The following is a 13,565-nucleotide window of genomic DNA, read 5'->3' as shown; positions in this document are numbered from 1 at the left end:
GTCAGTCAGTGAAGATTAGAGCATTTTTATATTGAGTTTTTATGTTGAGTCTTCTAAGTCTTAGTATGCAATTTATTATATATTTACTTTTGTTATAATGTTAAAATCCTGATTCACATAGGTAAGTAGTTACAAATAGTAACTTCTTTTCTACCAGTTTATATCTGAGTGTGTTTGTCAGCCAAATAGAAGTAATCTATATATCTATATCTATCTATCTATCTATCTATCTATCTATCTATTTATCTATCTATATCTATATATATATAAAACAGCATAAAATAAAGCACTTGTGGTATCACCATCATATTAAAATTAGTACCAAATAATTTTGAGTTGTCTTGTTTTGTTTTGTACCAGAGATTGAACTCACAACCTTGCACATACCAGGCAAGGATTTGAGCCACTGAGCTAAATCCCCAGCCCGTTATTGAATAAATTGAAGCACAGCAAAACCAAAGATGGAAATTGAATAAATGGGTAGCAAAGATTTTAATATTAGTACTGAATTGGCTCTCTCTGCTTTAGTTCTATATTAAAAATACCTCCTAACTTTTAAAAGCTCTAGTACAAAATCTTACCTCTGGATACTGACATAATTATTCTCGGCTGACATAATTATTCTAGGCTGAAATGATACTGACATAAGTATCCTAAGCTATTCTAGTCTTTTTTTCAAAGACTCTTAATTGGGTCTGCAAGTAAGAAGGAATCCTCTGGGTTAATTGAGGGCACTTTTAGAAGATCTCTTTGATCCATGGAACATGACTTCATAATCTTCCCCTCCCTTCTGCCTAATAATATAGAAAGTATTACACATTCAACAAGATTTTTTTCATGTAACATTAGTGTAAAAAATCCAAACTCACACCAAATTAATCCTTGAAATACAAGGTTATTTCAGAGTGGTTATTTAAAGAGTTCACTTAAGGAGAAATTATTTTTATTGTATTAGCTTAGAGAACTTTTTTTATAACAGTCCCTATTTTGCAGCTACAGAAAAGATTATGAAGACAAAAGGCTTGTCCTTTCTTATACCCAGTGGTTCCAGTATATTACATGTTGAATTAATGAATATGTGTCCTTTCATCACTTTGCTCCAAGTAGGTTTTAGGCAGTATGTAGTCAGGACCAGAGATGAAGACAGCAAGGTACTAAGGTCAGACATGAGCTTGGGTTGAGATTACAAAAGAAAAGGATTCTGTCATACATGTTCTGTGCCTTTCAAGTCTCTTAAGCATATATGCTATTGAGAGTTCATAGACAGTTACAAAACAGTACAAACACAGGACACTACTTAAGACTACATTACATAAATCTTAAGTTAATGGAGATAACCTGGTTATAGAAAGAAAGTACATTTATTTTGTGTTCATCTTCATTATTACTTTTCATGGATGTAATTGTTGAAAAACAAATCTTACATCTGTACCCTCACAGACCTATGATAGCCTTGTAAACTGATATATTTTCTCCCACCATCACAACTGTTTTTTAGTATTGAAGGATGCATCAGAGAAGCTCAAGCAGCTTGAGACAGAGCACAGTGCTTTGCAATGCCCTCACTCCAACGTCGATGTTAACATCAACAGCCAGGTATTCAAATCTCTCTGTTCTCTCCCTATGATACAAGGCTAGAGCACTCGGAAATCTTCTTTCTAAAGAGAATACTTTCTTATCTTTTGCTAGGAAATACATATCTCTCTGTGCTGAGCTTTTATAAATCTGTTTTCCTATTTAGAAAGATGAAATTTAAAATGGGCTCCGTGGCGCATACCTGTAATCCCAGCACTTGGGAGGCTGAGGCAAGATCATTGCCACAAGTTCAAGGCCAGCCTGAGCTACAAAGCGAGTGCAAGGCCAGCCTGAACTATACAGAAAAAAAAAAAAAAAAAAGATGAAATTTATGAAGGTAAAGGAGAAAAAAGAGAAACCTGTTCAGTACAATTAAGATTTGTAAAGCCATCTAATAATTGTTTCTTAAACACACAGTCAAAAGTGTTACTGATATTAAACCTTTTATTTTGATTTAGCCCCTCTAGTTGAAGAACTTGCTAAAAGCCTTTTGAAATTATAGCAGGATTTGTTTGAAGAGAGCCACTTCGTAGGGTAAATGAATAGAATTTCATGCTTCAGCTTCCTCTTTCATTTCCTTATCTCTGTCCTCCTTGAGGGCTTTTTGGTTTGGTGTGATTTGGTTTGGGTTTTTTTTTGTTGTTTTGTTTTGAGGGTTAAGATTTGCACACCTGGGGCTGGGGATTTAGCTCAGCGGCATAAGTACCTGCCTTGCAAGCAGGCGGTCATGAGTTCGATCCCCAGTACCGGTAAAAATGAAAAAGACAAAAAAAAAAAAAAAAAGATTTGCATACCTATTAAAACTTTGGTTTATTTTTGATGGTGGGGAAGATAAAAAAAAAAAAAAACTTTGGTTTATTTTTATAATTTTTTAAAAATGTTTTGTTTCTATATTTAATTGGGATATCACTTTAGGGATAAAGTGAGTTGAATAAGGTACAGATTTTATAATTATATCAGCTACAAGAGGTCTACCCTTAAATAGAATAGTGATTTTAAGCAGTGATATGAAGAAACTTTTTTTTTCTATATGTAGACTGCTCCTATCCTAACACTTGGGAGAGGCAGAAAGATCCTTTGAGAGTTTGAGACTTGCCTGGACTACACAGTGAGCTCAAGGGAGCCTGAATTACATAGCAAATCCATGTCTCAAAAAACAAACAAACAAAAAAGGCCAAAATGATTTGTTTATTTCTTTTTAAAGAAGAAATAAGAATTGATTTGCTGTGTTCTGTTATCCTTGGGTAACTAAGTAATTTCTTTAGAGACCAGTACAGAGTAGAAAGCATCTGTCTTTCTTGTGTTGTCATTGCTGATATTCAAACTGTCTTTCTGGATCCATATCTTTCCTTCCTTTTTTTCTTCGTTCCTTCCATCCTTTCTAATTTTTTCTTAGAAATATTTTTTAGAAGCTGAATTTCAGATAAACTCTATTTTTTTGAACCTTTCAATATGTATCTTATTTGTTTGTTGGCTTTCATAGTTACAGTTTATATCTCTGTACACACAAGGTCACAAAGAAGAGTAGGTTGAAAATTTAGATGATTAGTAATCATACAAAATTTAATGGCAGACTAGAGTATATTCCCAGTACCAGTCAAGCCCAGTACCAAAGAAATAAAAAATAAAAAAAGATGCAACCAAGAAAGTCTGGGGCCAGGGATTTAGCTCAGGGGCATAAGCGCCTGCCTGGCAAGCATGAGGTCATGAGTCTGATCCCTGGTACTGCAAAAAAAAAAAAAAAAGAAAGAAAGAAAGAAAAAAGTCTGAGCTAGTGACACAATCATAAGGCTCAGATGAACACTACTCGCAGCTTTGGCAGAGTCATGAAAATCTTTTGCAGAGAGCTCTTAGGCCACAGCAGGCTTGTATTGCATGGGACTGGTACAATCATCTGTACTGTTTTTCTATACTATTGATTCAATCCACAATGTGTTTTTTGTCTACTTTTTGTAAGATAGAATATTGTGTGGAATTTACAGATGAATTACAAGGTTTTGGTCCTCAGAAAACTTTAAACCTGTATCCCAAAGCACAATAGAAGCTAGTATTGCAAATGACCATTCCAATGATCACTTCCGGCCTCATATCTCTTAAGCTAATGGAGTTTTCAAATGATAATATATAGAAAGTATAATTATTAAAGGCAAAATCCAAATCCATGAAGACATTGTTTTTTGTTTGTGTGTTTTCATTTTGTTTTGGTTTTGTCTTTTTGAGATAGGGTTTCACTATGCAGTTCAGGCTGGCCTTAAACTTACTTTGTAGCCCAGGCTAGCTTTGAACTCATAGCGATCCTCCTGCCTCAGCTTCCTGGGTGCTGGGATTACAGGCATATAGCATCATGTCCAGCCTTCTTGAAGATTTTGAAAGGTTGCAATGATGGGCTGAATTTCAGAAAATAGACAAGTTCTTACAAGTACAAGATTAAGGTGGATGGCTAGAATATCATATAGCAACATGTATGAAAATAAATTAAGGATATATAAAAACAATATTAATCAACTATAGAACAGCTGTGTTATATAAATTTTAAGAATTTAAGAAGGGAAGTCCAACTGTGCATGATGGTGCATGCCTGTAATTGCAGCATTTAGACTGAAGCAGAAAGATCACAAGTCAATTTCATCAGGGCAACCTAGCTAGAATGTATCTCAGAATAAAAAGGGTTAGGAATGTACCTGAGTGATAGAGTGCCTCTGTAACATAAGAAAAAGGGTGGGAGAAGTCCAAACCATAGTATTATTTTGTTCATTTTTGAATAACATTATTTTAAAATGATACAGGAAGAAACCTGAAGTAGTTTGAAAGGATTCTCTATGGTGAAGGGTTTTGAAACTTAAGTTATAACTGTACATTATGAAGATCACCATGTAGAAATTCCAGAAAGAGCACTTTAGCCACATTTAGTTACCTGACAAGCTATTATGTAAAAGAAGAATTAATGTGACTTGTGTTTTAATAGCCTCAGAGAAAAATTAAGGTCAGTGCTTATATCAAAGGCATGCTGTTATGGTTATGTGTTTGAATGTTCCCGCCACCCCCAACCCTCATGCAGTCATAGAGGCAGCTGAATCTAGCGTTTGTGATCAGTTTGTTGCCTAGCACTAGGATTGGTGATATAAGTGCTGAACTTGTCCAGGGACAGGTAGCTGGCATACAATATAAAAGGGAAAGTGTACTCTTCCCTTTTGTCCTTTTTGCTGTTGTCACTTGTAGCCACCATGAGGGATGCTACTTAGCCATGCCACCCTGCCTTGAAACCTGCTGAGTATGGACTGAAACCTCCAAAAAAACATGAACTAAATAAACATTTCCTTCTTCATTTTGAGTGTCAAGTATTTTGTCTCAGCAATGAGAGAAAAGTAACCAAGACAGACTTTGGTACCAGGAATGGAGTCATTGCTGTGACTATACCTGAACATGTGGCTCAAGAGCCTTTGAGAATGACTTGTGGGAAGAGTTTAGAAAAGTTCAGAGATGTCACCTGAAAGAGAAGCCATGGAATGGCTTAGGCTGTTTTGTATGGGAGATTCTAGTCAAAGCTTAGAAGACCAGAAGAACAGGCTCAGAAATTTTCTGCTGGGAAGAGGGACTGCATTGGTTGTGACTTCGGATGATGTTATGACTTGGTGAAAAGTTTGTCAGCATTTTTCTTATGTCCTGAGACTGCTTGAGACTGAGAAATGGGTAGTGGACTAATTAATCTGGTAAAAGAAATTTCAATGTGTCCAATTTTGAGGCTGTGGCATGGTTATTGTTGGGGACTTTTAAGTCTGATTTATGTTGTGAATCAAGAGCAAAGAGCCCAGCATGGTGATTTGAAATACTGTGAGTTTGGCCCAGAAAAAAGCTCCATTAAGGCTGTAGACTACAAAGATAGAGCTTGGCTCTCAGTTGCTCAGAAGGAACAGAAGAATAGAAAAGATAGCCTGGGTGAATCACAGGAAGTGTCAGGTCTCCATCCTTTGCAGCTTCAAATCTGCAGAAATGAAAGACTTTGCTTTGAGGAGAAAGCCGCAGAGCGCAGTGTTCCAGGATAGTGGCAGCCACCAAACAAGGTTACAAAATGGTGGCCACACCAGGTTCCAGAATGCTGGCAACATAAATTTGTTCCTCAGAATCAGATTCAAAATGCTTAGTGATCCAGACACTTGACCCCTATAGGCAAGAGAGAGGAAAACTGGCTCCAACTGGCAGCAGACCTCCCGTATCATCCATATGATGCTGAGTTTAGATGCACACAGAATGCAAGAGTTTTGAAGTTAAAAGTGCTTCCACCTTGATTTCAGAAGGCCTGGGAGATGCCAGGCAATGTGCCCATGAGAGGGCATTGTGTGAAGCTGTGAGAGTGAAGCCAAATGTACAGTGGAGACCCCAGAAGTTTGGAAAAGCCAGGAGCATGGATCATCTAAGGAAACCTGCAAGAAAGGAATAAAGCCAGCTCAAGAGAGAAGCTGTGGGAGCTACAACCACCAGAAGTGCTATAGGGATGGAGTCACTCAAACCTTTAGAAGCTCACAACCAGATTACTTCAGCTGCTGAACATGAAATTCCAGGACTTAATGTTTGCCCTGCTAGATTTTGGACTTGCTTTTGTCTCAATTCTTTCTATTCCCCTGTTTGTGGAGTTTTCCAAAAAAAAAAAAAAAAATGTTTATCTTGTGCCATTGAACTTTGCGAGTGTTTGTTTCCATTTGTACAGGGGGTTGTAGCTAAGAGTTTGCCTTTCAAGAATCTCAGAGGAGACAGGATTTAAACTTCTCAGCAATGCGGAAACTGTTACGACTTTGGCAATTCTTGGAGATGGTCTAAATGTCTTTTGCATAAAGGATGGGCATGAGCCCTTGGGGAAACATAGGTGGAATGTTATGGTTTGTGTTTGGATGTCTCCCTCATGAATTCAGGAAAGCAGCTGAATTAGGCATTTGTGATTGGTTTGTTGTTTAGTGCTGGAATTGGCAATGTGAGTGCTGCCCCCATTCAAGGACTAGTAGCCAGCATACAATATAAGAAAGGGAATAAGGCAAGCTTTCCTCTTTTGTCCGTTTCACTCTTGTCACTTACAGCCAGCGTAAGAGTTGCCCCTTAGCCACGTCACCCTGCCTTGGAACCAGTTCAGTATGGACTGAAACCTCCAAAAAAACTGTAAGCTACATAAGTAAACCTCTTTGTTTCCACATTTTGAGTGTCAAGTATTTTGTCTCAGCAATGAGAAAAAGGTTGACACATGCAAATCTCACCTTAATGTAAGAAGCATTTTCCACTGGTAATCAGCAAATTGAATTACTGACTAAAGAAGCAACAAGAATGCTGGGTTCCCTGAGATAAGACAACTGAACCACCAGGCAGAGGATTTAGCTCAGTGGCATAAGCACCTGCCTGACAAGCGCAAGGTTGTGAGTTTGATCCCTGGTACCAATAAAGCATGGCTGAACCAGCATGTTTTGGTGGTTAGATGGACTGTTGATTATGCTGTCAACTTTAAGGTGTCATGATTCTAAGGATCTGCATAGGGACTTTTCACTCTTGGTGCCTCCTGGTTTTTATAGCTTATTAATTCTTTGTATTTTTCCTGTGTCATTGAATTCCTTTAAGGTTTATACTATGTCAAAATCTAAAAGTTTTTCACTTTTCTCCCCTTAATTTACCTAATTCAGAATTTTCTTCATCATCAAGTTTAATTTACGAGTCATATTTTTTCTTTGATGACCAATCAAGTCTAAGAATGCTTTAAATAACCTACACTGTGTTTATTACCAAGGACAGTGGACAATTAATGTATATATAACCTTTAGCAATTAAGTTTTTGGGGGCTAAATAACTAAAGGTAAGGCATGAAGACTATATAGAGATTGACTATTTCCATAAAGGAGCAGATAATATTCGGTGTTTGCCAACCGTGGAATCTGCATCACAGCCACCCAACTCTGCCAAAGCATGATAGCAACATAGAGGAATGAGCACTGTTATGTTATCTATATGGATGGGTTCTGGTACAAATTCGCCCTATGGAGCATGGTTCATTGATTCTTTCTCTTAGTTGTTAGAAATTTAACCTGGTGGTAGGTTGCCACCTCATTTTGGTTCTTTATGATTTGTTTTTTATTTGTTTGTTTGTTTGTTTGTTTATCTGGGGCTTTGTTTGTTCATTCGTTTTTTAGACAGGATCTCACTATGCAGTCTAGCTTCACCATGAACTTGCTATAGTCTAGGATGTCTTTACCCTGTTGATTTACTTATTATCCAGACATTGAAAGGGTATAAGTAGTTTCTTTCTCTCCATCCTACTTTGGACACAAAAGATATGATGAGAGATCCAGTTTCACTTTGGAAAATAAAGGCAATCTTCATACTTACTGGTCCATACTACTTAACTAGTAAGTAGAGATGTTGCGTTTTAAGATATGAAAGTATGTATTTCTTTCTTTCTTTTCTTTTAAGAGAAGGTCTTACCATGTAGTTTCAGTGAGCCCTGTTTTCAAAAATACATAAAGATTTTTCAACTAGTAGGAATCTTTCTGAAGACTTGGAGGTCAGAGTGTAGTCAAAAGTAAGTGATTCTCAAGCTTTTATGTATATGAAAATCACATGGGGAAGCCTGTTAAAAATTTAGACTTTAGAGTACCACCCAAGAGCAGATATGAGAGACTATAATACCAAACTAGAATAAACACATTCATTAAATCTCTTCAGACCTGAAAGGAAGGTACACTATGTAATCCTATATCTGGCAACCAGCCTGTTATTAATGATTACTGTTTAAGTTAAGCAAAAAATCAGTATAGTACAGATAATTTGCATTTTTAAAAATTTAATCTATTTTCTCCTATTTGTATCTTTTCACAATAGTTTATTTTCATTAATTATGTTCTTCATTGACTGGATTTTTTTTTCATAAGTCTTTATTTAAGAATTACCTGCTATGGCCCTATTACATAAATACGGACACGGTCTCCTTGGTGACTGTTCTAGACCTAAAAACATGAAATCTGAATTAGTAAGAACCTCTAGAAATACTTAGGTCTGTTTCCCCATATTTAAGCAACTGAATAAATCAACTGAACTATCAAAGACAAAAGCCTGACTTAAGCCACACATGGGGAATATATAATACTTGCTTTATTCCAATTGGATTAATTACAGAGGCTAACCTCTTAATTCTAGGGAGTCTGCAGGTAGATGATTTGTAGGAATTAACTTTGCCTGGAATAAGATAAAACTGATTATGACATGATTTCTTGATTATATGAATACAAACTTTGATCAGTTTTTTCCTTTTTCCACATAACTGTGGCCTGTCAAGGCTAATTGCAATAAATTTTACTTTTTAGGCAGAAGTGATAAAGTTGACTGAGAAATGTCTTAATAATGCCATCGAGAGCCCAGGATTAAATGCCATGAGAATTCCTCCTGATTTCAAGAGTAACATTTTAAAGGCTCAAGTAGAAGCCGTGCATAAGGTAAGTTGCCTTTAATAGATCTAGGGCTGATGGAATGAAAAAACATAGAATTTAGTGACTAGAAATTGTGTGTACCAATGAACACATTCAGAATAATAAAATGCCTTCCTCAAATTTAAATTCAAGTCAAGCTCAATTAAGACAGCTCAATTAGTCATGGGGTACAGAATCTGACCAAAGATTTTTTGGTATTTAACAAGCTTTAAAAGCACAATTTAATTACAGTGGTGGTGCACATCTGTTATCCCAGCACATGGGAGACTGAGGCAGGAGATTGTTGAGAGTTTGAGGCCAGTCTGGGTTACAGTGAGTTCAAGGTCAGCCTGAACTACAAGGTAAGACCCTGTCTCAAAAAAATTAAAAATTGAAAAACAAATAAAAGCACAATTTTTTTGTTTGTTTTTGTTTTTTTGGTGGACCTTTGCACTGAGCTACCTCCTTAGCTATTTTAATTTGAGACAGGATCTCACAAAGTCACTGAGTTGTCCAGAATAGGCTCAAATTTGCAATCCTTGTGCCTCCACCTCCCAGAGTCCTAGGACAACAAGCATGCATCACCACTCTTGCCTTTCATTTTTCCATGTTTATAACCAGAAAACTCAGTGATTATTCTTTCATGTTCTTGTTCCTTTTAGTATGAAGTCTGTGACTCTAGGTCTGTCTTTATCCACGTACTAGTCCCACCATCCACCTGTCTCACTTTGGCAAAATCTTAATATTATTAGCAACAAAGTAAGGTGCAACATGAAGAGTAGTCTGAGGCATGGTGAAGGATACTGTGAGTTTGACCGGCCTGCCGGAACAGCAGTCATATTTTCCCTCTGCTGTCCTTAACTTTGTCACTTATCCTCCATAATTAAATAAGTGAGGACAAAAGCCTACCTCATCAAGCCAGGTTATTACCTAGGATTTCAAAGTGTCTGTTGTTAAAAAGTTGTGCTTTATCTGTCCTCTATCCATGCCCAAACCTTGAAGAGAACTGAAATGACTCAGGACTATATTCATGCTTTTTAGCTCACCTTTCCCCTCAGCATAAAGCATAATACAAACATAAAAATAAATATAAAATATGAAAATACAGACTCTAGAGTCCCATTTCTCTCCTACCACCTACCAGCTTTGTGACTTGGAGCATATGAGTTCATTTCTCTGAGCCTCAGTTTAATTATGTTTAAAATAATAGTAATGCATACCTTAAAGTGTGCTATGAGAATGATTTTCCCCCCTTTTGTCTTTGAGTCAGGATCTCACTTTGCAGTTCATGCTGGCCTTAAGCTCATTTTGTAGCTGAAACTGGTCTTAAAGTTGCAACGAAGTAGTAGTAGTCTTCATAGCTATGTCCTTTACTATGGTCTGTGCATTTTTGAGTGCCCAAAATTTGTGTTGCATTATAATTCCCAAGGTAATGCTAATGGGTGGAACCTTTGGAAAGTGATTAATCTTGAAAGTAGAGCCCTCCTTAATGGGATTAATGCTTTTAGAAAAAGCACCAGAGGAGCTTGCATATATATTCTACCTTCCAAGGGAAACAGGCCTCACTGACACTGAATCTGCGAGTGCCTTGATCCTTTGGACTTTCCAACCTCTAAAGATGTATGAAATAGAGGTTTGCTATTTGTAGTTTATCTAGTTTGTGTCATTTTTATTATAGCAACTTGAATGGGCTAAGACATCATTACATTTCATTTATACTTTTGGATCTTTTTTGATTTGAAGAAGCAAGGTACAACTTCAATTGCCCTAAATTGAAGGAATTTGATTTTATAACAAAAGATCTTTTCTTGAAGAAAAATCCAGGACCAGATGCTTTCATGGTAGAAATCTATGAAAAATTAAAGAAGTAATAACAATTCCATAAAAACTCTTTTAAAGAGAATAGAAGACAAAGGACTTCCTAATTTTATAAGTTTAGCATTATCCCAGTACTGAAACTATGGCGGAAAAAACTCCCTAAGCATAGACATTAAAGTTCTTAATAAAATATGATCAAGTCATACTCAGCAATTTATAAATAGGATCATACATCATGATCATGTAGGATTATCTCAGGGGAAAAGTTGGTTTATCATTCAAACTCCAATCTAGTTCACATAGTAAAAGATATTAAATAGTCTATAGAGTTAAAAAAGCATTCCACAGAATTAAACATCTGTTACTGATAAAAAAAAAAAAACTCTTAGCAAAGTATGTGTTAGAATTTCTCCAGCCTGATAAAGAAATCTATGAAAAAACTCTGCTGTTAACATCACACTTCACTGAGAAAGATACTTCCACTAAAATAGCTAAAATTGAAGACTATCCCTGCATTGTAGTAATAAAGCAGGAGCTTTGCTGGTAAGAATATAAAACTACATAAACCCTTTAGGAAAGTTTGTCAATACAGTAAGCATAAACCTGACTCAGCCAATTATACTGTCAAATATTTACCCTAAAGCAGCTAAAACTTAGTTTTACACAAATATTAGTGCACTAATATTCCCAGCAACTTTATTTGTAACAGCTGAAAACTGGAAAAAACACAAGTGTCCACAAACAGAGAAGCATATATTGCAGTATGTCTATGAAAAGCAGTGCCACTCAGCAAATGAAGGAAGGTGGGGGAGAGAAAAGAAAGCAAAAGCAGTGAATTGGTGAGATGTGCAAAAACATGCGTAAATCTTAGAAGCATTATTCTGCTCTGAAGAGGCAGAACAAAAGTATAGATACTATGTGATTCCATTTATATGAAGCTGTAGAAAATACAGATTGTTCTTTGTCATGAGCAAGGTTTTTGATGAGATTAAAGGAAAGCTCAAGGAAATATTTTGGAGGTTGAAAATAGTGGAAATGTTATGTATATTGGTTATGCACCTATACATATTTCTGAAAATTCATTGAATTGTACATCTAAAATGCATGCATTTTACTCTATATATATGTATAGATGTGTATATGTATAGCACCAAGTTAAAGTTGGGGGAAAACAAACTCTGGTAAAGATTTTTGGTGTCATTTTAAAAATATTTCTTGCCTTTAGGGAAGACTAAATACCAAATAAGGGTCTAAAATGTTTCTCTGTTTAACATATAAATTCAAAAAATTCTGGCTTTGATTCTATGTGAATGCTACGTATATTTTTTCAGTGTCTTAAATAATTGACAGCTGTATATCAAACATACTGATGTTGAATCTTAGGTTATTTGGCCACAAAGATTTTGTTAGGTACAGAACTAATAAGATATCACTTACTCTTATTTGAACTAAAACATATTTATATTTTTATTAGAAAAAAATGTAAGTTTTTGTAACTTTAGTATCTCCTTAAATATTTAACCTTTTAGGTTACAAGAGACGATAGCTTATTAAGTCATAGAAGCACCAGTTTTCCAGATGCTGCTACAAACAGGTAAAGTTCTGGGTAGAATGAATTAAAAAAATTGTCTTCTCCTGACTTTTTACCATTTTTTCTTTCTGGGTTTTTTTCTTGGAGGAGATTCCTTGTCCTAATCTATCATCGCATGATTTCATGTATATATATATATGAAATCACTCTTTTTTATCCGCCACTGAGATTCTTAGTACCTAGTTTTAGTTAGTCCCCCTATATTCCCATTTGTCCTTATCAAGTTTGAATTATAGAGCAAAGCTATTTTGTTTTGTTTTGTGTTAAGTACTGGGAATCTAATTCAGGATGTTGCACTTGCCAGACAGGTACCATGCCACTGAGCTATATCCTCAGCCCCAAAAGCCATCTTTTAAAAATGATATTTTTAATTCCTGGCAAGCAATGTGTATTCTCTTGGGTGTCATGATTAACTTTAGTGTTATCGCTGTGGTCTTGTTCTTACAAACTTACTGTTGGCTCTCAAATTAACTGAGTCTTTGCTGTCCCCCACTCATCTGCCTCTCTTTAATAATTATATCATTTCTTTATCTTGTTGTATCTCTGTGTATCCATTGATCTGTTCTTAGTTGGTGCTAAAAAGTTTTGAGTGAAAGTTCTTTTCCTGGGGCTGGGGATTTAGCTCAGCGGCGTAAGTACCTGCCTTGCAAGCAGGCGGTCATGAGTTCGATCCCTGGTACTGATAAAAAGGAAAAAGACAAAAAAGAAAAAAAAAACGAAAGTTCTTTTCCTGTTACTCAAAACTTAATCATTGGAGTTTTCTGATCAGTTATAACCAATAGCATGTTTTCCATAAAGGACTCTACGATTAAATTGATTGATGATTAGAAAAAAAATGGGAGAAAATCGTTACACCTTACCCTTTTAATTAATTCTAACAAGTATTAATGCTACATTTTTAGTACTGTTAAAGTTTTATTTAAAATAACCTCATGAAAAATTTTTGTTGGCCAAGAAGAAAGAAAATGAGCACAGGACTGACCTTTGTTCATCAGAAGTTTCATTGAATTCTTGAAGCTATGAAAACCTTAAATGCACTCCAACTTCCAGATTTACTTCTATGATTGGTCGTTCATATTTTGAGTATTCTGGGCACACCTCCACCCTTGTCCAGGATTTGAGATGCACCCTTTTTAATACACTGA

General features: G+C 35.9%; 1 protein-coding gene across 8 annotated transcripts in view; it reads left to right on the top strand.

Annotated features, from left to right (window-relative positions):
* The window catches only part of Epb41l5 (erythrocyte membrane protein band 4.1 like 5), a 131,887-nt gene that overhangs the window by 96,765 nt on the left and 21,557 nt on the right, over positions 1-13,565 (top strand). For all 8 annotated transcript variants that reach the window (XR_010050760.1, XM_063258938.1, XM_063258939.1 and 5 more), the window contains exons 18-20: positions 1,499-1,596; positions 8,910-9,038; positions 12,359-12,423. Coding sequence is in view for 7 of the 8 variants with exons in the window: in XM_063258938.1 (XP_063115008.1) it covers positions 1,499-1,596; positions 8,910-9,038; positions 12,359-12,423 (292 nt within the window). In the remaining variant the exon portion in view is untranslated. The remainder of the gene's footprint in view (positions 1-1,498; positions 1,597-8,909; positions 9,039-12,358; positions 12,424-13,565) is intronic.

This window comes from Cavia porcellus, unplaced genomic scaffold, assembly GCF_034190915.1.
Source record: "Cavia porcellus strain 051 isolate PalLab524CR breed Dunkin Hartley unplaced genomic scaffold, mCavPor4.1 scaffold_12, whole genome shotgun sequence".
In the NCBI taxonomy this organism is placed as follows: domain Eukaryota; kingdom Metazoa; phylum Chordata; class Mammalia; order Rodentia; family Caviidae; genus Cavia; species Cavia porcellus.
This window is presented reverse-complemented; position numbering and strand designations above follow the sequence as displayed.